The following is a 27848-nucleotide window of genomic DNA, read 5'->3' as shown; positions in this document are numbered from 1 at the left end:
AATATGGTCTCTACTTTCCAAAGTTCTTAAGAGCGTTATGGTGATCACCTTGAAAACTTAATTTGGTGGAACAAGGTTAATGCCAAAGTATCTCAGAAAATGCAACGTTCTTTCTTTAAAAAACAATACCACCACAACATGCTGCTCACTCCCAATGTACATTCACAACACATGAGAAATGTTAATATGCAAAAAGCTAATTGCTAGTAATGACTGAAATAAAATCTTAAACCGGTGCCCACATCTTTTACTTCTGGCAATTTCTTGTGTAAGTCCTGCATTTGCCTGATTAAAAGTCAATCAAGCAAGAAGCGCATTGTCATTGATTTATCATCAGGAGATGGAAAGGACAGAGTCATCGAGAGCCCTGAACCCATTTTCCTTCCAGGAAAGAGCACCTGGAGCCCAAGGCATTCAGCTCTTTGTAACATGGCGGCTAGGGTTGGTGTCAAAAGACAGGAACAAACAAATCCCTGACTATTTCATACGTAACATTTAAACTGATGTCAGAATCAACAGAACATATATCTTGTAATTCAAGAGAGTAGAATATGTACAGAACCAATATACACTATTTGCCACTTTCCTCCAATATATACAGGACTATCTTCACGAATCTCTCAACGTGATTAATTTGCCAAATAAGAGGAACCTCCAAACCTTCAATCTTCACATATCACTTATACATGTGCATCCACACGAGAGGACACATGGAATGTGACACCTGCCACAAATACGCACCACGCTTTTCTCAATTGTTCACATACGCCATTTCTTCCCATCTCCAGAAAATTTCCTGATTTTAACACTTCCCCATGGAACCAAGTAACCGAAAGCCATTGATAAAGTAAATTGTTGCCGCCAGAACAAATCCCAAACTGCAGTGGTAGGCTATGGATTAAGGGGATTAAGGGAATTAAGTGAGATCTTCTTAGTCCTCTTGGTAGATGCCCTCGTCACGGCATCACTCCTCCCTCCTTTCCTTTTGGAAGCAGGGCTATTCCTGTTCTTGTTGTTGATGTTGATCTTGGCCTTGTTATCATCATTGTTAATATTGCTGTTGCACCCCATACCTGTGCCCTCAGAATTCCTGCCAGAAACTTTTAGTGCATCTTGCACAAAAACCTTTAACCTCCATAACGTCACATCACTCTGGAATGGGAAAATAAAATTAAATAAAAAAAAACATATTAGCTGCTACGGAAATATATTGGAAATTATAATCAAGAATCTAAACATGCTTGTCAATTTAGAATGCTGACAAGCATGAGATATAAATGATCACCTGAGTATCCATGTCAAGGTTCACCTCTTGAGCCGTTGCTTGGAAGCTCGGATTATGCTCAGCAACTATTTCCAATGCCCTAATCAGATCTTGATGAGATAATTGAGTGAGCGCTGTCCCAAGTTTCTTCTTCTCTTCAGTGGATATCTTTCTAAAAAAACATTATCCACTGTAACTGAGGATGGCTGATTATACTAATATAATGAAAGATGGCTCAAATTCAGCTGGCCAGTCTCAAATGAACACAAATGCACACAAATACACACAAATACACACATCACATACAGTTTCTAGCACACAACACAGCATGGGCAAACCACGCATACAACTTAGATCATAATGATGGTTTGAAGGTACTTCAGACTCTATTATCAACATCTCTTAACATTTAATTTTTTTCATAACTTTCGCATATGAAGTGAATGAAAAACGAGCCAGGAAGCAAGAGCAGTAGTTCGTGTTTGAGTAAGTTAACAAGAGAGAAACAGTATAGAGAGAGAGAGGTAGTTAAGATTCTAATGATCTAGTACATTTTTAACCCTTTCCCCTTCATTTTTTACTATTCCTTAAAACTGTACTTTGTGGATGAGTTTTTTAAGTTGAAATATCCTCTTAGTTGAGAATTCAACAAACAGAGTGCGAGGATCAGCTTTATATCAGTATAAATGGGGACAAGTACTAAATTAATAACTCTTCCGTATTGCTCCGACCTTTTCATTAATTTTCTGTTTTTGTTAGTGCAGCACAAGATTCAAAAAATTTATTGATTAAGCATAATTTTGGATTTTTTTTCGGACTCAACAGTGTGTCCATAAATGTGAATGACTCGTCTATAAATTGAACAATAAGAACAAACCCGCATGCCAAGCTATGCTGAAGACTAGCTGTTCATGCCATTCACCAGCTCAGATTCCAGGTAGAAAAACTAAAATAAAGCTTTAGAGACATTAAGAATAACACTTTTGTTTTTGAAAATCAATATGTACTGGCACTTCATCCCAACTCTTTTTTTCTGTTTGGAGAATTTCAAAAAACAAAGAAAACACCATGAATGTCCTACATACAGTAGTAAAACACCATGGAAAATCTATCTGAACCAATAAAAGTTGAGTTCAAAGTTATATAGCAGGAAACTGAACATGAGCTGCTGAACAAACCTGCTGTTGAGAACCACCATTTCTCTGATTCTCTCCAATTGCATATCAACTTCATGCAGCTGACAGAAATTTAACATGTAATGTTCAACCCATGTAAGAGATATATTCTTATACAATATTAAACAATTTAATAGAGGGACGTCATCCAGTGTATGCAAAAAAAAAAAAAAAGCATCTCCTTCCATTAAACAGTGAGTTACGAAAAGGCTCTGAAGTTTCACATACTTCATTGCTTAAATCCCGAGCCATGTTAGCATGAGAAGCCTCCTCAGCTAGTTTTGTAGCCACCTGAGTTGCTGTTTGCTCCTTTTCTCGTCTTTTTTCCTGCAAGCATTTAAATATTGAATTCACCCAACAATAGAAAGTACCAAATAGAAAACGAGATTTAGAAAAGAATTATCAGACTCGGTTTGCTGTAGAGAATCAAGCAATTCCTAGGCAAAACAATATTCAGGCTAGGGTAGCAATTCACCTCTCACGTCAGATGGGGTGCTGAGAAAACAGTTAAGCTATTTCCAGTGAGAAAAGGGCAATCAATCAAAGGTAGCAATATACCTCTTCAGCAACTTTAGGCAGAAGTTGCAGCCATTTTTCTTCAATTTTTTCTAACAAAGTTCTGGCCATCACATGGACATCATCTCTTTCATCATTATATTTCATTGCATTCTTAAAAACAAGTCTAACATCAGCATATATCTCCCGAACATTCTTGTACCCAGTGCCATCCTTAGCCTCCATTCTATTCTTTATTGTACTAAAGTCCATTGGCTTTTCAATAACCTGGGATGCACAACCTTAAACATTAACTGAGGATACATATATCCACAAGGAAACTCCGAAATTAACAAAGATGAATAGTAAATAAAAGGATGCATCAAGAAAATCTATAGCATACCATGGCAAGAAAAATTATAGGTATAAGCAAACTTGTAGATTCAAAGTGCGATTTTTTTTTTCATGTTCAATCCTTAGAAAAATCTTATTTTGCACCTTTCCAACTCTTGACTGGTAGAATTTAGAATGTCAGATAGCCAACCAACAATTCCAGATGTTTTGTAAATACCCACTATCTTCCACAGCAACCTTTTTTCTCTCACAAAAGTGGTTTAATTAATTCTATAAAAAGCAGGAAGGGAGTTGCTTCTTCCATATGGCAGAATTGAGATTTCCGTGCAACAAAATTTAAGGCCAAACTGGCCTAGTGTCCATTAGTTTTAGTAAGTGATATAATATATTTTTTATTACCACTGCTAGAAATCTAGAAATTCATCATCATAAAAAAGAAAAACATAACCCTTCCCCCTTTCTATCTCTTTAGATCTTGAATCTAGAACCCAAAGTGTGGATGAGATCCTAAAATTATTTTTGGAACAAAAAACCAGATCAGTTGATCATAGATATATATACAAGTAGAAACTTTTAATGGTAACAATAAGCTTTACCTCATAATAATCATGCAAACAAAGACCTTCAACATCCACTGGTTCCTGAAAAGGCCCTGCCAGCTTGTGCTTAGTGATCTGATGTGTGATAAGAAAATCAATTAGATTTTTCACCAGAGAAAAGAAGGTTTAAGGAAGAAGGAAAGCTATACTACATTATGTGGCATACTTATCAGACTAGAAGTTCAAAAAAATCAAAATGAATAGCATTAAAAAACAAAGCATTGATGAACTTCTATCAATGGAAAGACACCACAAACTTAGTCCAATCTCATATCTGAACAACATAATGAATTAACATGGTTAATATCCGGATAGACATCTAGTGTTTGGGAATGTGATAGCTTCTGCTTTTGGGTGCGTTTTACTTGAAAAGGCATCAAATTGATGCATTTTTTTCAGTGTTTTTCAATGGTTTTGATGTGTTGATGTCAAAAATGAAAAAATATCTGAAAAAAATAAATTATTTTGATGCATTTTCGAGTAAAAGGCACCCTACACCTCAATACTAAACACTAAGCAAACTTCAGCCACTACAGTTACAGAATAGATTTGGTGAAAATTTCAAGACACCCTCTGAGCTGCAGAACACTCAATTTATCTTGAAGAAGGAAAACAAAAACAGGTTACAAGACACAGAAACTACACAAGGCAGCCTAAAAAAAGGAGGATAATTTCTATAGTAACATTGAATGTTGCTATGCGCTCTATATGTGCATACCGCACCAAACACTGTCACATAACCTCTGAAAGACTGTTCAATCACATCCCCAGCCATCCGGAAGAGGGCAGAAATAGAGTTCAGTTATTTTGTCCCCTATGAATTATGATTTATTTAGGCTGGAAGTTTGAATGTACAGGCCCACAAACCAAACAAGATTATCAGGCTAGCAATTTGACCATCAAACCTTCTACTCCTTATAACAGCATATACTTTCTATCATCAAATGAGGAAATGAAGAGGGTGGGGATCAATAAAATCTCAATTCATCCTAGATTTGGAAACTTCAAATCTACAACTCAGAAACATAAGTATGCATAACTCCTGATTTACGTGAAAGCATAAGTAGTGGCAACCTCTTACATAATCAGAGAGCTAATTACTTGCCTGGCGAAATATTACTGCAAACTGGCGCATGAGGTCTTGCGTTATCTTTTCAGAATCTTGTTGTTGCTTCTCAACGGTCATCAAATGTTTCTTCTTGATTTTATCCTTCAGAATTGAGCTACATTTAGCAGTATTTAGTTGTTTATTATCTGCGTAGTGTCTTTCCACTGCATCTACTCGTTGCTCAAACTGCAAGCAAAACAGGCTGGTTTCAGTTGATAATCAACAAGTAAGTTGCGTAAAAAAACGCAATATCAAATTACTAATGTGAGAATCTTTTCATTTCATTATCCAACACACTTGTAAGCTGTAAGTAAGAAAATCAAGACATAATAGACAAAAATCAACTCTTCACTACTTTGCAACATCTATTTACATGAATTTAAGGAAAATATTAACAAAACCAAGTAGTCATTATTTATTTAGAATTGATAGTATTAATAATACAAAAAAAAAAACACCTCAGTAACTTTTGAGAATATTCCATCAATACAACCGCAAAACACCTTCATTTCTGAGTTATCAACTTCAATGTTCCCAGTTCCAACATTTCTGGAACCTCGAATAGGTCTGATCATATGTTCCATCTATGAGAAAGAAGCAACAACAAAGAAAATAAAATAAGACGTCATAAGATGTACAACAAAGAAGAAAAGTAGCAACTTTCTTTCCTATGAAAGAAAAAAAATCCCATTTTCTTAAAGGAACAAAAGTTAAAGAAAAGAAGAATCTGAAAATTTGCAGCCCATTTTGATCTATTTCTTCCAAACCGGTAAAGTCTAAGTCTTTGATGGTTAAAAGAAAGGAACTAGAGCTTAAAAATTAAACAAAAAAACTACAATACATCTTCTGGGATTTGTACATGGACTCCATTGACTTGCTCACAATATGCCAAAATCCTTTTCGTTTTCTTTTGAAAAAAAAAAAGAAAAACAAAATTCCCATCTATCAAAATCATGATAATTTCAGCATCAACAACACAATTAATCAAGAAAAACAATAAAAGGGAAAGGGCACTAACAAATTTTCGTGCGATGAGAGAAATTGAACTCACTCTTGTCAATTTTAACGTACGAAACAGCAATTACACTGTCAAAAAGTGCAGAAGCACAAGAAGAGGGGAGGTCCTAAAAATTGAATAGAAGTAGTTGAGTGGATGACTCTTGGTTGTTTTCATAGTTTCTTATCGTCGTCGGATTGGTCAAAGATCTCCCTGATCCTGGGATGGCCTTGTTTTTTCACTGTCGTTTTGAGAGGCCCAACTCATTCGGTCTATATATTGTTCTTTTCTCGGCTCACGACTTTGGAATGGGCCTTAATGGGCCAGTCTCAAATTAGCATACAAAGGTTTGGTTCAGGTGGCCTTGAGTGGTAAAAGACAGTTAAAAAACTACGTCGTTCAGTCTATAAGGCATGAGGTTTTAGTTTACAACCCAAAACCTAATGTGTCCCAGTTCTAAATTGTTCTGAATCAACTTAGATTTACAGAACCCTAAATCTACAGTGCAATAATGAGTCAAATCTTCTTCTTCTCTTTTTCCTTCCAGGTTCTTACTGGTAAAATAAAAAAAATATATAACAATTCCTTTTTTTCCCTTTTCTACCCTTTTCTATAGTGATAAAAAAATCATCTTATTAATATTTGTATTCTCTTCAATAGGTTAAGTTTTTATTGTATTTTTAGTTGTTTTGTTTGTCAATGAAGAGATGCTTTGCTTGAGGATGAACAGTTTATTTACTAATATAATTGTTGACCCTATCTTACACATTGATACATGTAAAGATGGATATGTGTAATTGTTTTTATAAGATAGATAAAGATGATAATGCATGTCCAATATTTTATTTCATGTTATAAAGTTTTATATCTTTAAAAAAGGTTGTGCTTCAAATATAAAATTATTGAATAAAAAATAGCTTTATTAAATTCTAACTTCAAGTCTAATCTACACACGTGCATATATTGGAATTATCTTAACCAAAGATATATAAAATTCATAATTCTCATTTATCTCTCTAGCCATTCATTTGTTCATCTAATATAATACCTAGTCAACTTAGATGTAAAAGAACTAATAAATTAAATAATGTTTTTAGGAGAATAATGAAATATGGAACAAACTTCAAGATATATTAGGGTTTTTTTCATGATTGGTTGATCAGCTTTGATATTATTAGAGAAGTGTCCAACTAGTGATTCATAGTCTCATTTAAAACAATAAAAAAAACCCTATAATTTTAGGAGAATAATGAAGTTGAATATTGTGTATTTATAATTGTTTACAGGAAATAACAAAAACGATGAAGATCAAAATACTAGAGTATAAAAGAAAATGTTTCACCTCACTAATGCATATTTATATTCATAAATAACACCCATTTACTTGATGATAAAAGCCAAAATATAGGGAGAATATGATCCATATAAAAATAGTAATCATTTGGGTTTATAGAGCCTAATTAATGATGAATTTTTGTTGAATCTAAAAAGTTCTATTATTTAATTATCTACGGAGTTAAAATGAGTCCAACATAATAACCATTTTTTAGTAAGCACAATTATGATAGAATGATGTAGATGCATTCTAGACAACTTATATTTGAGAATATTTATCAAGGAGGGATATATGGTCAATCTACAAAGAAAAGGGTACACAATCAATCCACTCAAGCCCAACTAAAAAAAAGCTAAAAGATGACTTTAGGTTCATGTGTAATTTTTTTGGACCAACTAAGAAGAGGCCAATAAATGGTCTTGTATTTGGAAATAACTTCTCTTAACCCAATTTGAAGGAGGTCAAAAGATGGGTTTGGGTTTGGGCAAGGTTTGCCCTAACCTAACATGGAGGGAAGGTCATCTTTGAGTTCTTTTAAACATTAGATCATGCTGATAAAGTATGTCCAAGAGTGAGGGACCTCTAAGCCCTATCATTGACCCAATGTTTAGGTCTTAATACTTATAAAATAGGAAACAATTATTTTTCATGAATCCATTAATAGCTCTCTAAGTCTTTATGACCATAATGACACAGACTAAGAGTTGTATTTGGGTTATCTTGTTAAAAGGCATTCATTGGAGAAGCATTTAAGATATATAAGATCTTTCTTTTCTTGAATGTTGTATATATTGTAATCATATCTTGTACCTATTTTAGATATGTTGTAATTTTTATATTGATACGGCTATACTTGGGCCTAAAAAACAATAAAGAAGAAAAATGGCTCTAAGAAAAAGATAGTTAAGGGACCTATTTGATTCTAATTCCAGGAAGTTGAAGATGATTATCTAATTTATAGAGAGACAGGGTGAGTAAGTATATATTTTATAACAAATAAAGCATGTAAAAACACCACTTATAGAGGAAAAAAACATGATTAAGAAGTAGATTATGTCTAACATTGATTCCAGAAAAGACTAGCCTAGGGTTATAAGGGAGAACCTTGTGGACAAAACCTTTAGGGATGAAAAATGTTTATATTCTTTTTTTTATTATTATTATAAAAATTGTTATCTTTAACCTCAATCCTATGAAGTTTAAAGGGGATAAATCATGAAAAGTTATAGAGTAACTTATGATCTGGTTGTATTCAGGCAAAATGATTTTTTTACTTAAGTAAAAAATGTTTTTGTACACGAACGAAGTTATTTTTTGTAACTTAAAACCTTGATAAGGATTGTTTTTGAGAAATTTAAATTAGTATCATAGCATGTGTCATGACCAAACAATCATATATTTGACATGTTAAAGGGCATGTATTGTGTTTGGATGAATGGCTAATAGTGGACCAATTTGGGAAAGGCCTTTTGGATTTTTTTTTTGTTTGGATTTTTTATTTTATTTTATTTTATGACAAGCTTTTCAAGAGTTGTTATGTCTAGTTCAAGCTAGATTTTCTAATGGAATTATGTCCAACTTGACTTTTTTTCATTCTAGATATAGATTATCTAAATTGAGAGTATGCCTAAATAAAAAAGTATTTTGAGTTTAGGTCATGTCATCTCTATATTAGAATGGAAAATTTGAATAGTTCATTGATGAAGAAGTTTTATAGTGATCATTTTTACTTAGAGTGCTGAATTCCTTTAGTTTAAGTTAGGTAATCCCTATACCCAAATATAGACTTGAATTGATATTGTATAATATGTAAATAAGTAATTGTACCTAAAGGAATTATATATGCTTGAATAGGATGTTTATACTTAAAAAGGTTGTTTATTCATAAATAAGATATTTTAAAGGATAGTTGTACCCAAAATGATTGTTCATATTCAAATGAAAAATCATACGGATACTTGTTGTTACTCTTGTAAGTAAAGTAACCATTTATGCTATCATGAAAATTTAAGTTGGCAACCTCTTATTTTTTCTTGAGTGGAGATAGACTTCTTTCTTTGGATTTTAATAGAGAGTTTTAATGTTTATGCTCGAATAAAGATTGTCTTTTTACCTAGTCATTTTTTCCCTTAATGGTAGGGAATCTCTTGGAGGAAATGCCATAATAAATATTTCACACAGATCATGTTATACCTAAATATGGATTTTTATACCTAGATTGGAAAAACACTTTGAGTTCATTCCAAGTTGTCTATATACTCAAGTAGAGACTGTATTATACTTGGAAGGAAAAGTCTCATGAAAACCATTCTTACATAGGATATAGAATTACATGGAGAAATTTATGGTACATGTTTTATAGAGATTATATTGCATGTAAGAAGGTGTTCTCGTCCAGGTTAGAAAGTTACATAGTTACATTTATAGTGCATGTCTCATAGAGATTATGTTATACCTAGGTATAGGTGTTTTCTTGTCTAGGCTGGAAAGTTATATAGAAAAAATATAGTCTAGTGAGTATTTCATAGAATTTATATTTTACCCAAGCAAAATTACTCATTATATAGAATTTTTTCTAAATTTTTATTTGCGAATTGGTTTAAGCAAAATAGTCATTGCATTTCATAGATGTTTTTTGTTCAAGCATCGAATGTGAATTTTTTTTGCGTGGATAAAGATTGCTTTTTGTTCAAGTAATATTTTTACCTGAAAATAAAAAACCAAATAAAAATATGATGATTTGTCATGAGGATTTTTTTCATTTAGGTAATAATTTTCTATTTGAACTAGGTGATGCATGTTATGGAGCTAGTGGTTAAGTCACTGATTAAGAAATAAGTAAGGCTCTAAGTTTCTCTTATATTGTTAAAAGTATCTTTATGAGAATTCTTACTTGTTGAGCTAATTTTTAGACATAAGGAGAAGTTGATAAAACATCTATAATGGGAAGGTTTATCACTCTTCCTTATCCTAGTCTTTTTAGGTTACCAACTATGAAAAGAGTTTAAAGATTTACAGAAAGAAAATGAATTGATTTGGCTTTTATTTAAGTTCTTATAGATGATACCACTAATCAAATTTAGATCAAATTCTAAGAGATATTAGATTTTTTTCATGGCTGGTTGATAGATTTTAGAATTTTTATAAAAGACTTTAGCTTATAATTCATGATCTATTGCAAAATATGTCTCATGTATAATACAAAAGATCTTTTCATGTTTAAATTAATAAAGATGCAAAAAATGATATTACCTTGAAGGTTGAGTATCATGTATTTGTGTGTTTATGGTTATTTGTAAGATACAAAGAAGATGAAGGTTAGGATACCAAAATATGAAAGAAACTCTTTCTATTTACCTCACGGTTTATAGATGTATATTTATATCCATGAACTATAACTATTTATTTAATGATAAAGGTAAAACAAAAAAAAAGATTGTGATCACTCTTAATAAATAAAAAATTATTTAGATATATACATCCTAATACATGGTAGTGTTTTGTTCAAAGCAAGAGATATTCCCGTATCAATCATCTTCTAAGCAATGTTAATAAGCTTCACCTGCTTAATTGAAGTTAGGTTTTATGTTGAATTGGGTTGGGAGTTTGACTTAGTTATATTTATTATCATGAAAAGTTAACTCTACCTGATTAAAATTTATATAAGACTTGATTTAAATTTTTATTTAAAATAATATTATTTTAATTTTTTTTTAAATCTTTAAATAATATTATTTTATATTAACACAGATAACTTATAACCTACATAGTTAATTCTGTCAGGTGTCGATTATGGATTATGAATTAGGCGAAGTTTTAAAACGGCAAGGAGGCTAAAAATGAGTCCAACGTGACAGTCATCACTTAGTGGGCTCAATTATAATAAAATAACGTTGGTGCGTTAAAGACAGTCAGTTGTATTTGAGAGTTTAAGTCATGTCAAGGAGGGACGTGCGATCGTACCTCCAAAGAGAGGAGGCACGCAGCGAGGCCATCCTAGGCCAACTATGGAGGGGCTAAAGATGGTCTTGAGTTTGGACACGGCTTTCCCTAGCCTCATTAGGAGGAGGCCGAAGAGATGGTTTTAGATTTGAGCATGGTTTGCCCTAATAACTATGAGAGAAGACTTAACTTTGGATTCCCTCCTAGTATTGCACTGTGTTCAGTGGAGCATGTCCAAGGTTGAGGGGACTTCTGAGCCCTATCCTTGACTGTTTTACCTGCACCGATATGAATAACTTGATAAAATGAATAGCCTTAGAACTATGCCCCAGCTCCTCCCTGGAAAAAAATGGTCTGACATGATGATCATCAGAACAAACAACAAGCATTTCTCCTCACAGAGTCTGTCAAAATTAAGGAAATTAATCTTCGCTCCGGTGGTACATAACTACATTGTCTTGATTCTGTACAAGTATTCATGATAAGAGCTGATACATCATGATACCAAACAAATGAAGTGCTGGAGCAAAACACTATTCTCCCCAGGGTGGTAGATGGTATGGTAGACAAAAAGAACAGGCCTAAATAATGCCATCCACTTGTAAAACTACAAACAAGATTTAACAACAGCACAATCGATCTGTTGTAATAATTCACGAGTTCTTACAAAATGGATCTTGAAGCACACATCCCTCAACGGCTACTTGGCCCTGTCCCAAAAGTGAAACCGATCAAAATAATTTTACTCATGGAAGTATAATTCCTATGATTTATTCAGGGTCCCCTGATAGGAAGTGATCGAGAGAGCAGAAAAGTCGGGAATATGACCTCTCTCTCTCTCTCTCTCTCTATATATATATATATATATATATATATTCTAGATACTATGTCGTCCGAAAGAAATAGTATGTATCTTGCATGTGCTCCCGATTTATGTTCTTAAAACAAATAATCTAATTCGTTCTTACAGCTAGAGAACGCAAAAATTGAACTTCAGCAATGAAGGACAAACACAGGCAACTTAAACAAGCACTCCATTTTTAAATTAATAAGCTTTTATTTCCTCCAAGGTTTTAATTATTTTTTATTAAAATATTTCTTTCCGTGCAATTAATTCTTAAAATCCCAAGCAAAGAGGCAACGTTATCAAGCAAGGCACGATTAAAATAAAAAAAGACATATACCAGCAACTATTAATATATAGGAGTATAGGACAAACAGGCAAAAAGACATGCAGAGCGAGAGGACAAATACAATCCTATTCAAAGAAATTTAATATTTTTTTATCAAGAAGAACAAATTAAGGAAAGAGAAGAGAAACCAAGTGACGCACCCCCCACCACTTCTCTAGACTGTAAATTGATATTACAACTTCAGAAAAAAAAAATTACACAAAGGAATATATGACCCAAAGAACTTACAATGAAAGGATACATGATAAAGAATAACAAATCTTTTTTTTTTTTTATGTAACCTATTTCACGAAGGCGTGCGGGATTTACTTCTTGATGGTGAGTCATGGCTTTGGTGGTTCTGCTTCTTCCACCTTGGCAGGTGGTTCAGCCACTGGTTCAGTCTTCTCTGAAGCCTCCGCTGCTACTACCTCTGTTTTCTTCTCTTCTTCAACTACTATCTCCTTCTCTGTGCTAGAAGTTGCTTCTTCAGTTTTTGTTTCAGGTGCTGGTGGCTCTACTGCCTTTTCCTCTACCGGAATAAGGGTTGAGACTTTTTCAAAAACGAAGAAAATAGGACCCGAAACATAGGCTGGTCCAAATTTTGACGATGCTTCAGATACTACTTTTGATCCTGGAAACTCTGTGCATGCAAAAATATGGCAAAATAAATAAATAAATAAATATATATATGAGAATAATAAAATATATATATATATAAATATATGGAGATGAGAATAATAAAATAGCTAATAGATATTGAAAGAAGCTAGGACATGAGATCATATACATACAAAAATACATACATACATACATACACAGATACATACATACATATATATATATATATATATAGAGAGAGAGAGTAAATTTTCTATATATATACCGATTTTAACAAGCTCATCAAGGAACTTTTGAACTGAAGTAGTTTGCTTCTTTAATCCTGCTTCTTTGGGATCCTTAACTAAGGTCTGTTTCAAGTTAAGATAATTAAGAAGCCCATGTTAGTATATATCCTGATTCATGTATAAAATAGGTAGATGTACGCATGGGAAAAAATAAAACTGACTGACTTTGATTTCAGCTGTTGAAGCTTCAAAGATTTCTATCACTTTAGGTCCAAGTTCAGTCCTCTTCTCTTCAAACTCCTTACTGATTTCCTCCTAATAAAGCAAGAAGGATACATATTGCAAGTTAAAGAATAGAGACATATTGTAAGCCTCTAGCGAGTTACAGTATTCTTGTGGAAAAAGAAGAAATCCAAGAAAGTTTCAGGTTAAAAAGAGCACCTTAGACTCATCAAAGTTCTTGATAGCTTCAGCTGCAGCTGCCTTCTTGGCAGTACTGTCCTTCTCAAAAACCTTCTTGATCTTTGGAAGAACCTTTGATTTCCAATACCCCATATCTCTCTTGTCTCAACTCAACGAATCTGTATATCCGGAAAAGAAACATGTATGAGTAATCAAGAGGTTAAAGATCAAAAACTCTATCCAATTAAGAAAGAAAAATATGAAAAAAAAAAAACAAATTCATCGATTTACATGAAAGAAATATCATGAATTATATATTTACGAGTCAAACATAAATTCATACAAGCAGAGAAGAAAGGTGCAAAGTTGATGAATCAGCCAAAAGAATCTGTGCGCATCTTTCTCACTTACTTTCAAACTCTCTGTCTCTCTGCTATCTATCTATCCTCGTGTCCACCTCAACGCAACTGTTACAGCCAATTGTCTCGCATCATGCTTAAGGCCAATGGCATCATATAGACATACTTGCAACAAACCTACCCCTTGTTTTCCAGCTTAATTACCGAAAAATACCAACTTGTTATTAATGCACGCAAGCCAACCTCACCATGCAAATGACCCTCTCTAGCCCTTTGCCCTCCCGCAGCACAAGGTGATCCCCGCGGGGCTATAAGTGTCCACAAATTTAGGGTTGGTTTGGCCGATAATGATTGAAAGCAAGGGTGGGTCTTGTAAATAAGCATGGCATGGGAAGGATAAAATAGGGAAGAGAGGTGTGGGGGAGATGCCAGTTGGCAATCAATCTCAATGAATGGTGGCAAATATTATAAGTGGGTCCCCACTCAAACGTTGATTGTGATCTGTAACAAAATATGTTTCTTTGGCTTCTCCAACACGTGGCTCCGCTGGTTCTTCAATCACGCCGTCAATGACTAACCCTTTGTTCTTCTTTTTTCAAAAATAAAAAAATCTCAACCTCTCGATTCGACACCTCTGTCTAGTCTAGTCTATAGCAATGATTTTCAACTACTCTTACAACGTGGACGTGGACAATATTCATCGCCATTTTCCATTTTCATGAATCTTTGATTTTTTGACCGACTTATCGCGTTTGTGCCACGTTTCTTTGGTGATTTCATGTTTTATTGAATCAAGTTTAATTTGGTGATTTAATTATTTACCATTTATTAAATATTCCATGTTGGATAAATAAATGATCCATCTGTTTTTATAATTATTATTCTCTTGAGATGTGTATATATTAGAACATTTTCCAAGTTTTTCATTCAAAAAGTTATGGATTAAAAAAAAAGTTAAAATACTTTTTTATTTTTATTTTAAAATACAGGTATTTTGAGCCAGCTTACATGCACTATACTAAATCTTTACGGCTCAGAACCAGCTTTTATATATATAGGTTTAAGTCTTGTAGCCCATCACCTTAATAAATTTAATATTGATAGGATTTGAAATTGAGATCTTTAAGGAAACAAACCCTCCCGATCCTTTTAGCTAAATGCTGATAGACCAATCTTTTGGGGTTAAATACTTTATAAATAGATAGATGTTAGTTAAACTGCAAGTTTATTTACTCGACCAACCTCATTATAGTTGAGGAGAATATCAACTTCGAAAAACTAGTAAACTCTTCCTGTAAGTTAAGGGATTACATTCCATTAATTATAGATTAATTCATGGTCTGTGAGTTGCTGAGTCGTTGTAGAATAATTACATTGATGGGGATGCTTGAACATACAAATGAAGAATGACATGCAATACACACTCATGCAAGATAAGAAGGGGAGAAATAATTAACAACAAGAAGAAGAAATATAAGAAACAAGCTTGCATGCACATGGGGTGCTTCATTACAATTTATGTTCGAACAAAAACAAGGAGAGGGAGACAAGAAACATGGATTAGTTAATGGTGGGGTACTTGATGCTTTTGCAAGTTTTTTCTATTATTTGATACCTTGAGACATTATGAAATATTAGATTTAATTAGTACATAATACGTTGTTCATTAGCGGTAGATGACACCTAATATTACCTGACAAAATATTTTGGAGCCATGGGAGAGATCGACGCAGGTTGGTATGCTTGCTTATGCGTAGGGTAAGATAGCGAAGATTGATCAACTGTCCTTAACTTGTAGATATCCGTCGACAGCTCTAAATCGGTGGCAGAAGCTTTAATATTGAGATCCTTGTCTCTTTCCATGGACTTTATAATTTATATTGTATGTACAATAACTATTATGACACAATTTCTTCTTGTTTTTTTCCTCAAAGAGATCATTTCTCTACCTAAAAATAGCCAGCTCTTGTACTCAAAATGAAAGAGGGATATCTGTTTATAATTTGCATAAGCAAAATAACAACAACAACAACAACAACAATCACTGTCTTCAACTAATTATTGATCATATATAGGTTTTTCAAATATTTGCATTTTTGAGATGTTAAGCAACAGATGCACCTCATTCGGTCATTAAGGCAGTCCTAGACTCCAGAAGATTGAATATTAGCTTATGTCAATTTTATAACTACGATTTGTAGATTAACATAAATTTTGACCAGAACAATTGTCAATCATATGCTCTAATTGGCAACAAAGGTTTAAAATCTAAAAATTAAAAAACATAGCAAAGTTGGAAAGATTCTGGCTCATAAAAGGAAAGGGAGGTGAAAATTCTTTTATGTATAAATATCCAACAATTTTGACAGTCAACGTTTCTTCTAATTATTAACCTTATAAATTTTATTTTACTAAATTAAGATTGCAGCTTGGGGTTTGTGATTAGATATAATATTGAAGAAAACCCAAAAATATTTTCATTTTTAATTTTATTATCAAACCTTGTCATATCATCAAGGTGTTGTTTAATAAAATTGGCTTTTCTATAATATTTATATTAGTTAACTCAATTCAAATAATCAAAATTAGATAATATAAATATTATAGATAATAGTAAATTTAAAAATTAAATATATGTATATAAAAGGTTGAGAGACGATCAGAATTTTTGAAACTTAATCAATCTAATCAATCTAAAAACTCAATACTCCTTTTATCTTTATATTTAATAATTTATAAATTGAGAATTTATTTTTATTTTATTCATAAATATTTTGACTCAAAAGTTTTTGTTAATGGACTTTCTATTAGATTTTTTTTAACACAACAAAAAAAAAAAAAGCTTATCTCTTTACTAGAGATTGAAATAAAAAAAATAACTACAATTTAATGGTCATCTAAGATATAAAAATTATATCTAAGAATGACATGAAATTTACAGGATGTGTTATAGGTTCATTTTTAAATATGAAAATTTATGAAAATTAACAATATAAACTCAACTTGTAGATATCTATAATATTCACACACAAAATTATTTTAATGTGATTTATTTTAATTTGATATATCAAACCGGCTCAAATAAAAAAAATATATGTTAGATTTATAATTTATAAAATATAAAAAATTAAATTAAGCATAACAGCCCAACTTGAATTCTGTTTAGTTTTGTAAAAGGAGCCCTTAATTATATCAACAGGTTGTTTATATAACTTCATTTCGATATATTGAAGCCCCCATAATCTCCATGAACATGTTGCTCTGCTTTCTCAAAGATCTGATGCACTCCATGGTCTAGACAAGCACATCTCTCATTTATTTATGGAATTCGTCACGCAAAATTAATTGATATTTGTATATATAACTTTTAAAAAGATAGCTATTTTCACTTGCTATCTCTTTAAAATGTAAAATAGTATTATTCAATATATCATAAATTCATAATGCCTCATGTTATTTTAGAGTAGTATTTTTCTTTATAAAAAAAGATTTATAAATATTTTTCTTGATGAAACTTATATAAATTTGTGAGTATATGAGAAGTAAATACCTGGAACATAGGGAGGCGCTATGATTGATATATCCACGCCACTAAACGTCATAGCCACACTCCTCTTAATTTGTTTTCGTACAAAGTGACAATTATACCCCTAAATAAAAATCATCTTCTCTGACTAAAATCCAGTCTACCAACACCAGACCAGGAACGTTTTTCTCATTCGTTGTTCTTTGTGCTTGGTTTCCTTTTCTGATTGACATCATCGTATATCTCACTGATGTTGTCATTTTGCTACCACCATTGCCGATCCCTACCACACCAACTGCCTTCCAATCCACTATTATCACAGCCCAGCTGATCCGCCAACCCATGGCTTAGTCGGTAGCTTGGCAACTTAGCATTAACCCAGTTCATGAAAAATTAGGATACAGTGATAGCATATATATTCGCATTACAGAGTAACAGAGGCTTCTAACTGATCTTTTCTTTAAGGAAACAAACCAATCAACTTCTATATATATAAAAGGGATACCAATCAGAGAATATCATTGGATTTCTTTGAATGAGATATTCTGATTTCTGTTGCCCTATTCCAGCTCAAACAATTCTCAACACTCCCCTTCAAGTTAAAGCATGAATATCTATCTCTTCCAACTTGCGTATTAAGTTCATAAAGTGCTCATTTCTTCCCAGAGCTTTGGTGAAGACATCCCAGCAAGTTGGAGGGAACGAACTTGGTTAATTATGATGTCCTGCCTAAATATTTTCTCTCGCGACATGACAGTCAAGTTCAATGTATTTTGTGCGTTCATGAACTTTGCAAACCAATTTTGAGAGTGACTTGTGTGGTTTAACACAGGAAGTTCTCTCCCTGTAGACAAAGGCCTGATAGTGGAGTCTTGCACACCTCTTCATCCAAGTCACAAAAAGAAATGTATCTAAAATTAATAATGGCAAGTTGCAAACTATAGTAAGAGCAAGAAGGCAACGGGAGATTGTAAAAGACCTTGATTTGCGTTTAATATGAGATTTGATCATAAAAGTCACAAGCAATAACGAGGAGGAGAGGTAGAGGAATCCAAGAGTCGTGTTCAACTCAGTTGCAAATCTTAATTAGTGCTCAGGATGTGTTGGGCAGGGCAGCGAAAGTTACGGTGGTGGAAGAGAGAGGAGGAGGATGTTTCTTTAGCAAGGGGTAAAGTCGTCAGTTTCCAATGAGAATGAACGAAGGGGGAGTGTGCGGTTGTAATATTGGAGGAGTGCAGATATCACCTCCCTCTATCCATCAATTTTCAAAACAGATTAATTATTTATACCAATTGGCACCACTGATTTCTTAAAATTAACAATCGCTAAAATTAAAACTAAAATTTATTATTATTATTTTATTATAGTGCGAATTACCATGCGTCGTGAGTGCTTTTATTATAAATACCTCTGTCGTTTTGATAAAAACTAATTGATTAAATGATAAAACTACAGCATTATGAAAGTTAAACATTGATTTGAATTTGCTTTATATTAAAAAAAATGATTTGAAATTGGATTGAAAGCCGAGGCTTTGATTTTCTGTTCACTTCATGTTTATTGAAAACTCCAAATTAATCAGTCCCCAAGCTTATAACACGCATATCTCAATCATCTGGGATTCTAAGATTTTCTTCGATCTGATCCCTGTAGTTTTGGAAACTCTCAATTGAGTTCTTGATCCATATCGTTAACGTGTTCCGTTGAATAGCGTGCATTTTACGCGGTAAGAAGGTCTTTCTCGTTATTTATTATTTTTTTTCTCGTTATTTTTTACAGTCTAGAAATATGTGTGCTTCAATAAATTTGTGTGGACAGATGTTGAACTGCTGGTTATATCGGCAGACCTAAGGAAGAGATAGTGGTTAGTGTCAATCGCCTTTGTATCATTAATCAAGAAACAGAAGATGACGAACTTGACGTTTGAGTGCAGAACTCCATTGATAAGGACTGCTTTATGGATTCTTCGTCATTTTGAAAACGAAACCGTAATTTGATTGGCTCTTCTCTATTGTCTTGCTTAGATCCAATAATCTTATACAAGTTCTGTTAGGATACCGGCATGCAAACCCGACAAAACAAAAGATAAGGGATAAAATAAAATGAGAAATGACACACAAGAATTTACGTGGTTCACCCAATTTGGCTACGTCCACGAGCAAGTATAGAAGGATGTTACTAAGTAATGTGGGAATACAACTTCTCTCTAATAATAGGAGAACAACAAAAATCTCTCTATTATTAGGAGAAAACACCTCACTTACTATCTCACAAATACCTCACAATTTTGTGGGATTACTCTCTTCTCACCCTCTTTTCTTTCTCTCTTATGGTGTGTATATAATGCTTGGATGCATTGCCTATTTATAGGCAAACATCCATGCAAAAGACAAGGGCAAGGTAGGTGGCACCAAATTTATGCCTAACATTGTTGACAAATTGGTGCCTAATATTGTTGACAAATTTGTGCCTAACATTGTTGACAAACATTGTTGATTTTGTCAACAATATTATGCCACCTGTTAGGGTGATTTCACATTCTCCCACTTGAAGACTTTGATGAGTTAATCAAGTCTTCACACTTGATTATCTGTGCTTCTTCTATCCTTTCTATACTTGCAATCTTCATGCTGCTTACGTTTCTGCTAGGCCGTAAGAGGATCTGCACCATATATACTTATCAGTGTTAACCGGTTTTGTCAAAGCATCTGCTGGGTTTTCCTTTGTGTGAATCTTCTGAAAATCCACACTTTCATCTTCCACCACTTCACGAACAAAGTGATACTGAACATCTATGTGTTTTGTTCTTGAATGAAACGCTGGATTCCTTGCAATATGCAAGGCACTTTGACTATCACAATACAAAAGAATATTCTCTTGTTTGTGCCCAAGCTCCTCCATAAGTTTCTTCATCCATATTGCTTCTTTACAAGCTTGTGTAGCTGCCATATACTCAGCTTCTGTTGTGGATAACGCTACAACAATCTGAAGTTTAGAAACCCAACTCACAGCTCCTCCTGCAATTATGAACACATAGCCTGTAGTGGACTTCCTTTTCTCAAGGTCACCAGCAAAATCTGAATCAACATAACCTCTGATAGTAAATTCTGATCCTCCATAACATAATGCAGCATCTGAGGTACCCTTGATGTATCTCAAGATCCTCTTAATAGTATTCCAATGCTCTCTACCAGGATTTGCCATGTATCGACTAACTGCTCCCACTGCTTGTGCAATGTCTAGTCTTGTATATATCATGGCAAACATTAAACTTCCCACTGCTGATGCATACGGTACTCGAGACATCTCCATCCTCTCTGCTTCATTGCTAGGAGACATACTTGAGGATAATTTGAAGTTAATAGGAAGTGGGGTGGAAATTGGCTTACAATCTTGCATGTTGAAGCGTCGCAAGATCTTCTTCAAATAATTCTTTTGAGAAAGCCAAATCTTCCTCTTACTTCTGTCTCGGTAAATTTGCATCCCTAGAATCTTGTTTGCTAGTCCCAAGTCCTTCATATCAAACTCCCTAGCCAACTGTGCCTTCAATTCTTGGACTCGATCTTTGTTGGGGCCTATCACCAACATGTCATCCACGTACAACAACAAAATGATGAAATCTTCTTCAAACCTCTTGTAATACGTACAATGGTCTGAATTGAGTCTGTTGTACCCAAGGCTAATTATGAAGGAATCAAATCTCTTATACCAACACCTCGGCACCTGTTTGAGACCGTATAGAGATTTGTTCAACCTGCAAACCAAGTTCTCCTTGCCTGTTTCAGCAAAACCCTCTGGTTGGAGCATATAAATTTCTTCTTCAAGTTCTCCATGAAGAAATGCAGTTTTCACGTCTAACTGCTCCAAGTGAAGATCAAATATAGCACACATTGACAAGACTACTCTGATTGTCGTAAGTCGTACCACTAGAGAAAATATCTCATTGAAGTCTATTCCTTCTTTCTGAGCATATCCTTTCACCACCAATCTTGCACGATACCGCTCCACTTGATCATTGCCATCATGTTTTATCTTGTAAACCCATTTGTTGCCAATGGCCTTTCTTCCTTGTGGTAGCGGAACAAGATCCCAAGTATTATTCTTGTACAGAGCTTCAATCTCCTCTTGCATTGCTGTCATCCACATAGACACATCTGTGCTTTTAATAGCCTCATGGAAAGTTGATGGCTCTCCATCCTCTGTTAGAAGACAGTATGCAATGTTACTTTCAGTAACATATTCTGAGTGCCAAGCCGGTGGTCTTCTTTCACGAGTCGACCGCCGAACTTCAGGAGTTTCAGACTCTATTTGTTCTTGCTCTTCATGCTCTGGTACAGCTTCAGAAAAAGCATGATTCTGAGTATTTTCCACATGGACTGCTGTAGTCTCTTTTAGAATGCTATTATGTTCTTCCATTTGCATTTTACCTTCTGCAAATATGACATCTCTGCTGATCACTACCTTGTGGGCAGTGGGATCCCACAAGCGATACCCCTTCACTCCATCAGCATATCCCAAGAATATACATTTTCTGGATTTTGAATCCAGCTTGCTAACTTCTTGTGTATTGTACATCACGTACACAGGACTTCCAAATATATGCAATCGAGAATAATCAGCTGGTTTTCCAGTCCACATCTCCATCGGTGTCTTCAACTCAATTGCTGTTGATGGAGATCGATTTATCACATAACAGGCGGTATTGACTGCTTCTGCCCAAAATGACTTTCCTAGACCTGCAGCCTTCAACATTGCTCTTGTTCTTTCTAATAGAGTTCTGTTCATCCGCTCTGCCATTCCATTTTGTTGTGGAGTGTATGCCGTTGTGAACTGCCTTTTGATACCTTCATATTGACAGAAGTTATCAAATTCATCACTGGTATATTCTCCTCCATTGTCAGTCCTCAAACACTTGATCTTCTTTTCAGATTCAAGTTCCACCCGCGCTTTGAAAGTTTTAAAGACTGTAAGCACATCTGCCTTCCTTCTAATTGGATACACCCAACATCTCCTGGAGAAGTCATCTATGAATGATACAAAGTATCTTGCTCCTCCCAAGGATATAACCGGTGCTTGCCATACATCAGAGTGAATCAGGTCTAAGATGCATTTGCTCTTAGTTGTTGATGTGCCAAACTTCAACCTGTGTTGTTTACTTGTAACACAGTGCTCACAAAAAGGTAAAGTAACCTTTGTAAGCCCAGGGAGTAACTTCTGATCAGAGAGAACCTTTAAACCTTTTTCTGACATGTGACCTAGTTTTTGATGCCACATCATCGTCTTCTCTTCTGCAGGACTGATTGATGCGATTGACGTTTCTGCCTCATGATGTGTTTCTCCCATTAATGCAAATACATTTGCAACTGTCTTTCTTGCCTTTAAAACCACTAGCGCTCCTTTGATGATTTTCATAATTCCATTGTCTGTTCGGATCTTACAGCCAAGACTATCAAATTATCCTATGGACAAAAGATTCTTCTTTAAGTCTTTCACATGTCGCACTTCTAAAACAGTACGAATTAAGCCATTATACATCTTCAATTTGATGGTGCCAATGCCAACAATCTCTAAAGCATGATTATCACCCATGAACACTTTGCCTCCAGAGATAGGTTTATATGTATGGAACCAATCTCGATTAGGAGTCATATGCCATGTTGCTCCTGAATCCATTAGCCAGACCTCAGTGAGCTCTTCTGTATCTGTAGAGATTGTCGCTGCTTCACTATATAAAACATCTCCATCTTCTGAGGTGCTTGCAACACACCCTTGAGATTTTGATGACTCTGCAGAATTCTCTATACCCCTTTTAAACCAACAATCCCTTTTGAAGTGCCCCTTTTTGCCACAGTTGTAGCATTTCACAGCCTTCTTACTTCTTGATTTGGACCTCCCCTGCCTTTGACTCCCACTAGAGCCACGCTCTGTTGATCTTCCTCTTGACACCAACAATGCCTCTGCTTGGTTTGAACTGTTTCTGTCTCCTTTGTTTTTGCGCCTATTTTCTTCTTCCAAGATAGCGGCTGCAACATCATCGAAGACTAGATAATCTGAGAGGATATTATTTGTCAAGTTGATAATGAGCTGATCATACAAATCAGGAAGACTTTGAAGTAGAAGCTCTGCACGTTCATTTTCCTCTATTTGCTGACCCAATGTAGTGAGTTGTGAAAATAGAGTTCTTATTGTGTTGATATGGTCAGTCACCGATGTGGTTTCTACCATTCGAAGGGTATAAAGTCTCCGCTTTAAGAAAATCTTATTGTGCAAAGACTTGGACTCGTATAGCTTTGTTAGAGTCTCTCATATCTCCTTAGCTGTTTTCTTCTCCGCCACACTTGATAATACTGCATCGGCTAATGCTAAATGTATGTTAGCAATAGCATTGCCATCCATCTCATTCCATTTTGCATCATCAGTGATCTCCGCGGGCCGATCCCCAATTGCTGCCAAGCAATTATCTTTCCTTAAAATTGCCTTAATTCTCATTTTCCACAATGAAAAATTGCTCCCATTAAACCTCTCAATCTCGTACTTTGCTGCCATTGTATTCACCAAGATCTATTTAGCTATCACCGTTTCACAGATCTGTAACGTATATAGAAATAGTATCGTGTGAATAATACTTCACTAAGTAAGTTCCCAGGAAAGATTGGAGGGGTCACAAACGGTCCCGCTTAAAACCCAATCTCCTTAGACAGAACTTCCTAGACTGTATTTAATCACCGCACTGACTTTCTATATACGTCAACAGCAACGTATGTGAACAGTACCGTATGGATGAATAGTGCCGTATAGGTGAATAGTAACCGTATACACGAATAAATTTTGTGTATTAACAACACCAACCAGAAGGCTCTGATACCACTGTTAGGATACCGGCATACAAACCCGACAAGACAAAAGGTAAGGGACAAAATAAAATGAGAAATGACACACAAGAATTTACGTGGTTCACCCAATTTGGCTACGTCCACGAGCAAGTATAGAAGGATGTTACTAAGTAATGTGGGAATACAACTTCTCTCTAATAATAGGAGAACAACAAAAATCTCTCTATTATTAGGAGAAAACACCTCACTTACTATCTCACAAATACCTCACAATTTTGTGGGATTACTCTCTTCTCACCCTCTTTTCTTTCTCTCTTATGGTGTGTATATAATGCTTGGATGCATTGCCTATTTATAGGCAAACATCCATGCAAAAGACAAGGGCAAGGTAGGTGGCACCAAATTTATGCCTAACATTGTTGACAAATTGGTGCCTAATATTGTTGACAAATTTGTGCCTAACATTGTTGACAAACATTGTTGATTTTGTCAACAATATTAGGGTGATTTCACAAGTTCAAGTCTTTTCCAACCTTAGCATTTCGATTAAAATTACTTGGTTATTTAGCTGTTTGTTCGTCTTCAGAGCATTAATGATGATGCACTTCCTTCGCTGAAATTTAAATCCCCAGTTTTAGCCCCCATTGGCCGTCTGGAATTAAGATTACATGCAGCACATGATTTTGTCTCTCTTGAATCTTGTTATATACATAAATATCATAGTTTTTGTAAAATAATATCGATTATATTTTAAAATTTTATTCAAAAGTTTAAACTATTAGATAAAATTATAAGATATAATTTATATTATTTTTTAATATATTTCTTCAATTGAACGCCTATTGTGCTTAAAACTTACATAAATTTATACTATTTTGTATTTAATTTTTATTAAATAAATAAAAATAACGAGATTTAAACTCATTTAATATAGTATTAGAGCATTGATAATTAAATAATCACGGGTTCAAATCTTATTATTAACATGATATCAGAACCTTGATATCAAGTAATTACGGGTTCGAATCTTATCATTTTTTTTATTTGATAAAAATTAAGTATAAAATAATATAAATCTATGTAAGTTTTAAATATAAAAGATTTTTATTTAAGATAATATATTAAAAAATAATATAAATTATATTTTAGCATTTTATTTAATTATTTAAATTTTTAAATTAAAATGATTTTTTTATTTAAATTAAAATGATTTTTTTATAGGTAACAAAGAAACCCACAAAAAATGTGGAACCTAAGGAAAGAAATTGAAGGGTTTGCAGTGCAAATTGAAAAGAAGGATTAACTGACCCTAATGTTCCACAAGATTTTATCATGTCCCAAGTTTAAGCCAGAGCAAAATTGCACAGGGCTGAAAACTCAATATATATATATATAATGACAAGAACCACTGTGCACCTCATTTTACCCTTGATTGGGACCCAAAAAAATATATCAGAATTCTTTTAAGACAGGAGTACTGATAAAACCAGACTGCGAGTGTGAGGAGAAAATTCTTTACGACGCATCTGCAAGGTGGATCAAACTCACATTATCACCTCGTTGCCTCATGTCTAACTGGCAACTATCACAGCACAATGACAGGTAAGCAGCCTCGCTTCACCAATTCTACAGTACAGATACGTAGTTTTACATATTTCATTCATAACCTTGATCTGTGATGGCCCTACATAGGAAATGCCATCACTAAACTTGTGTAAGAAATTCTTCATCGTAGCAAGACATCGAAGCAAGGGTAGGTGGCCTTATTTTAAAATGCAAGACGGTAACAAGACGGCAAATTGTGAGCCTTGGCGTTCTAGCTTCCAAAACTAGAAATGATCATAGACTGCTCATTTCCACTAGGATAGAGATTCGAAATTGATGGGTCGGTAAGAACTACTGTCGTCTCTGACATCTAATCAGCCACAAGTATTGAAATACATTCGTTTTAATTGTTCAGAAGCTTTAACTAATTAAAGCAGACATATAAAACTATAGCGATGAATGAATTTAAGAGAAGCCCCTGGCTGTTCAACCTGTAAAGCCAGGCTGAGATCAAGGGAGATGATTCTCTGAGCCCAGAGGAGACAACACGACAACGTTTTTGGTGGAGGCTATCACTCACGAGTTCATCGAACCTTGCTGAATCAATCACCATGCTGCTTAACTTCGCAGATTATTCATGCCACTATACCTTGGCTGGAATGAAGACTTCGTTTAGGCTTTTGTTCAATCCAACTACGGCACTCACAAAAACTAGTCGACTTTTATAATGTCAGGTTTCATTGTAAGTAGCAACTAAGTCAGGCATCTATTGATGGGAGAACAGGATAACGCATCCCACTCCAGCAGATGGAAATTGTGAAACCGAGCCGGAAGCCGCTGAGATCTGCAAATCTTAGCTGCAGAATTGAGTTGTCAATCCGCACTAATATCCCTGCTCTGTTAAACATTTTCAGCAGATGCAAGTGGTGCTGCTGAATCTAGTACCTGAAAGTCCGGCTCTGTGCCACCATAAAATATCTGCGCTTTGTATAACAATCATGGAGAAAAAAACATCACTCCTTAATCACCTACCAAACTTTAGATGTTATTTTCAGATCTTTCAAATGCATTTACGATTAGAACAATGGGCTGATTCCAACGCCAAGCTTTCAGCTGCCGTGAACTTAAAAACTAGTGGCTATAGAAAAGCCGAGCTTGCAGCATGTATAAATGGTTAGGTTACAATTTAACTTTCGCGACCTCATACACCGTGCACCATGCATGAGTCTTCTGGTTACCGAGTTGTGAATGCATCACATCATTCTACCACATAATTAGGAGCCACAGCCAATATCCTGTCATCTCTTGATGATGACTGCCTTCCACCATCACCATCTGCTTCTGGTCGGCTGCCATCATCTACCACAATCAAAAAGCCTTCTCTCCGAATCAAACTCTGCAATATAACATTTGTCGTGTTCAATAGTCCCATCCAATATGTTACTCGCATAGAACTTCTAAAATATATTGGCGAGACTCAAGATATTTTTAGTTTTACCTCTATAATGGCTTTGATTTTGGAAGCTTCATTCTTTGCTTCCTCCAAGGAACTGTAGCTATTTTTCTGATTTTGTTGATCCACATACCATCTTATCAACTCTCCCTGCATCATTCCAGCCAACCCCGTCCCTGAAATTGGTAGCAGAACATCCCTCAAAGACAACATTTATGGTGAATAAAGGAAAGGGCCTACTGGTTCATTACTATCAACTGGTTCGTCACTATTGCGCATATCATTACTGTACAATATGCCCTCAGGAAAGGGCCTACTGGTTCATTACTATCAACTTCCAGTGCTATCATGACAGTTTTTTTTCCAATCAACACCATATAGGTTAGGCCCTCGAGCAAAATTAAGAAAATATATAAATGCTTCGAGGTGAAAACCTAAAT

At 34.5% G+C, this 27848-nt stretch overlaps 3 protein-coding genes and 1 long non-coding RNA gene across 8 annotated transcripts; 1 reads left to right on the top strand and 3 right to left on the bottom strand.

The window, feature by feature from the left end:
* Positions 1-442: 442 nt before the first annotated feature.
* LOC105110820 (transcription factor GTE1-like) lies at positions 443-6154 on the bottom strand. Of its 4 annotated transcripts, none has more exons than XM_011005982.1 (9): positions 6047-6154; positions 5454-5579; positions 4993-5181; positions 3885-3962; positions 2998-3222; positions 2668-2766; positions 2443-2501; positions 1286-1436; positions 443-1152 (listed from the first exon to the last, which is right to left on the bottom strand). In XM_011005982.1, the coding sequence occupies exons 2-9, from the start codon at positions 5577-5579 to the stop codon at positions 892-894; spliced, it is 1188 nt and encodes a 395-aa protein (XP_011004284.1). In that variant the 5' UTR covers positions 6047-6154; the 3' UTR covers positions 443-891. The 4 variants fall into 4 exon arrangements, with proteins under 4 accessions (XP_011004284.1, XP_011004286.1, XP_011004285.1 ...); XM_011005984.1 differs by having other exon boundaries at positions 5499-5579; XM_011005983.1 differs by having other exon boundaries at positions 6014-6146.
* LOC105110819 (uncharacterized) lies at positions 1432-2309 on the top strand. Its single transcript, XR_839535.1, has 2 exons — positions 1432-1754; positions 1793-2309. It is a non-coding gene; the product is annotated as an uncharacterized LOC105110819 (long non-coding RNA).
* Positions 6155-12510: 6356 nt separating the features above from the next.
* LOC105110821 (plasma membrane-associated cation-binding protein 1-like) lies at positions 12511-14211 on the bottom strand. Of its 2 annotated transcripts, none has more exons than XM_011005986.1 (5): positions 14104-14211; positions 13732-13871; positions 13516-13605; positions 13329-13413; positions 12511-13085 (listed from the first exon to the last, which is right to left on the bottom strand). In XM_011005986.1, exons 2-5 carry the CDS (start codon positions 13843-13845, stop codon positions 12787-12789), a joined length of 588 nt encoding a protein of 195 aa, XP_011004288.1. In that variant the 5' UTR covers positions 13846-13871; positions 14104-14211; the 3' UTR covers positions 12511-12786. The 2 variants fall into 2 exon arrangements, with proteins under 2 accessions (XP_011004288.1, XP_011004289.1); XM_011005987.1 differs by having other exon boundaries at positions 14036-14139.
* A 12446-nt stretch (positions 14212-26657) lies between these two features.
* Positions 26658-27636, bottom strand: LOC105110818 (DNA replication licensing factor MCM6-like). The gene is made up of 2 exons (XM_011005981.1): positions 27454-27636; positions 26658-27351 (listed from the first exon to the last, which is right to left on the bottom strand). Exons 1-2 carry the CDS (start codon positions 27619-27621, stop codon positions 27214-27216), a joined length of 306 nt encoding a protein of 101 aa, XP_011004283.1. The 5' UTR covers positions 27622-27636; the 3' UTR covers positions 26658-27213.
* Between the last annotated feature and the right edge of the window lie 212 nt (positions 27637-27848).

The sequence above is a fragment of the Populus euphratica genome, unplaced genomic scaffold (genome assembly GCF_000495115.2).
Source record: "Populus euphratica unplaced genomic scaffold, PopEup_1.0 scaffold265.1, whole genome shotgun sequence".
Taxonomy (NCBI): domain Eukaryota; kingdom Viridiplantae; phylum Streptophyta; class Magnoliopsida; order Malpighiales; family Salicaceae; genus Populus; species Populus euphratica.
This window is presented reverse-complemented; position numbering and strand designations above follow the sequence as displayed.

Coding starts and splice junctions, on each gene's coding strand:
- LOC105110820 (XM_011005982.1), bottom strand. CDS start 5,579: ATGGAACATATGATCAGACCTATTCGAGGTTCCAGAAATGTTGGAACT. Junction 1,437..2,442: donor ATGGTGGTTCTCAACAGCAG/GTTTGTTCAGCA, acceptor ATGTTTTTTTAG/AAAGATATCCACTGAAGAGA. Junction 1,153..1,285: donor ACCTTGACATGGATACTCAG/GTGATCATTTAT, acceptor TTCCCATTCCAG/AGTGATGTGACGTTATGGAG.
- LOC105110821 (XM_011005986.1), bottom strand. CDS start 13,845: ATGGGGTATTGGAAATCAAAGGTTCTTCCAAAGATCAAGAAGGTTTTT. Junction 13,606..13,731: donor AGAACTTTGATGAGTCTAAG/GTGCTCTTTTTA, acceptor TTGCTTTATTAG/GAGGAAATCAGTAAGGAGTT. Junction 13,414..13,515: donor CTTCAACAGCTGAAATCAAA/GTCAGTCAGTTT, acceptor AACTTGAAACAG/ACCTTAGTTAAGGATCCCAA.
- LOC105110818 (XM_011005981.1), bottom strand. CDS start 27,621: ATGTTGTCTTTGAGGGATGTTCTGCTACCAATTTCAGGGACGGGGTTG. Junction 27,352..27,453: donor AAATCAAAGCCATTATAGAG/GTAAAACTAAAA, acceptor GTTATATTGCAG/AGTTTGATTCGGAGAGAAGG.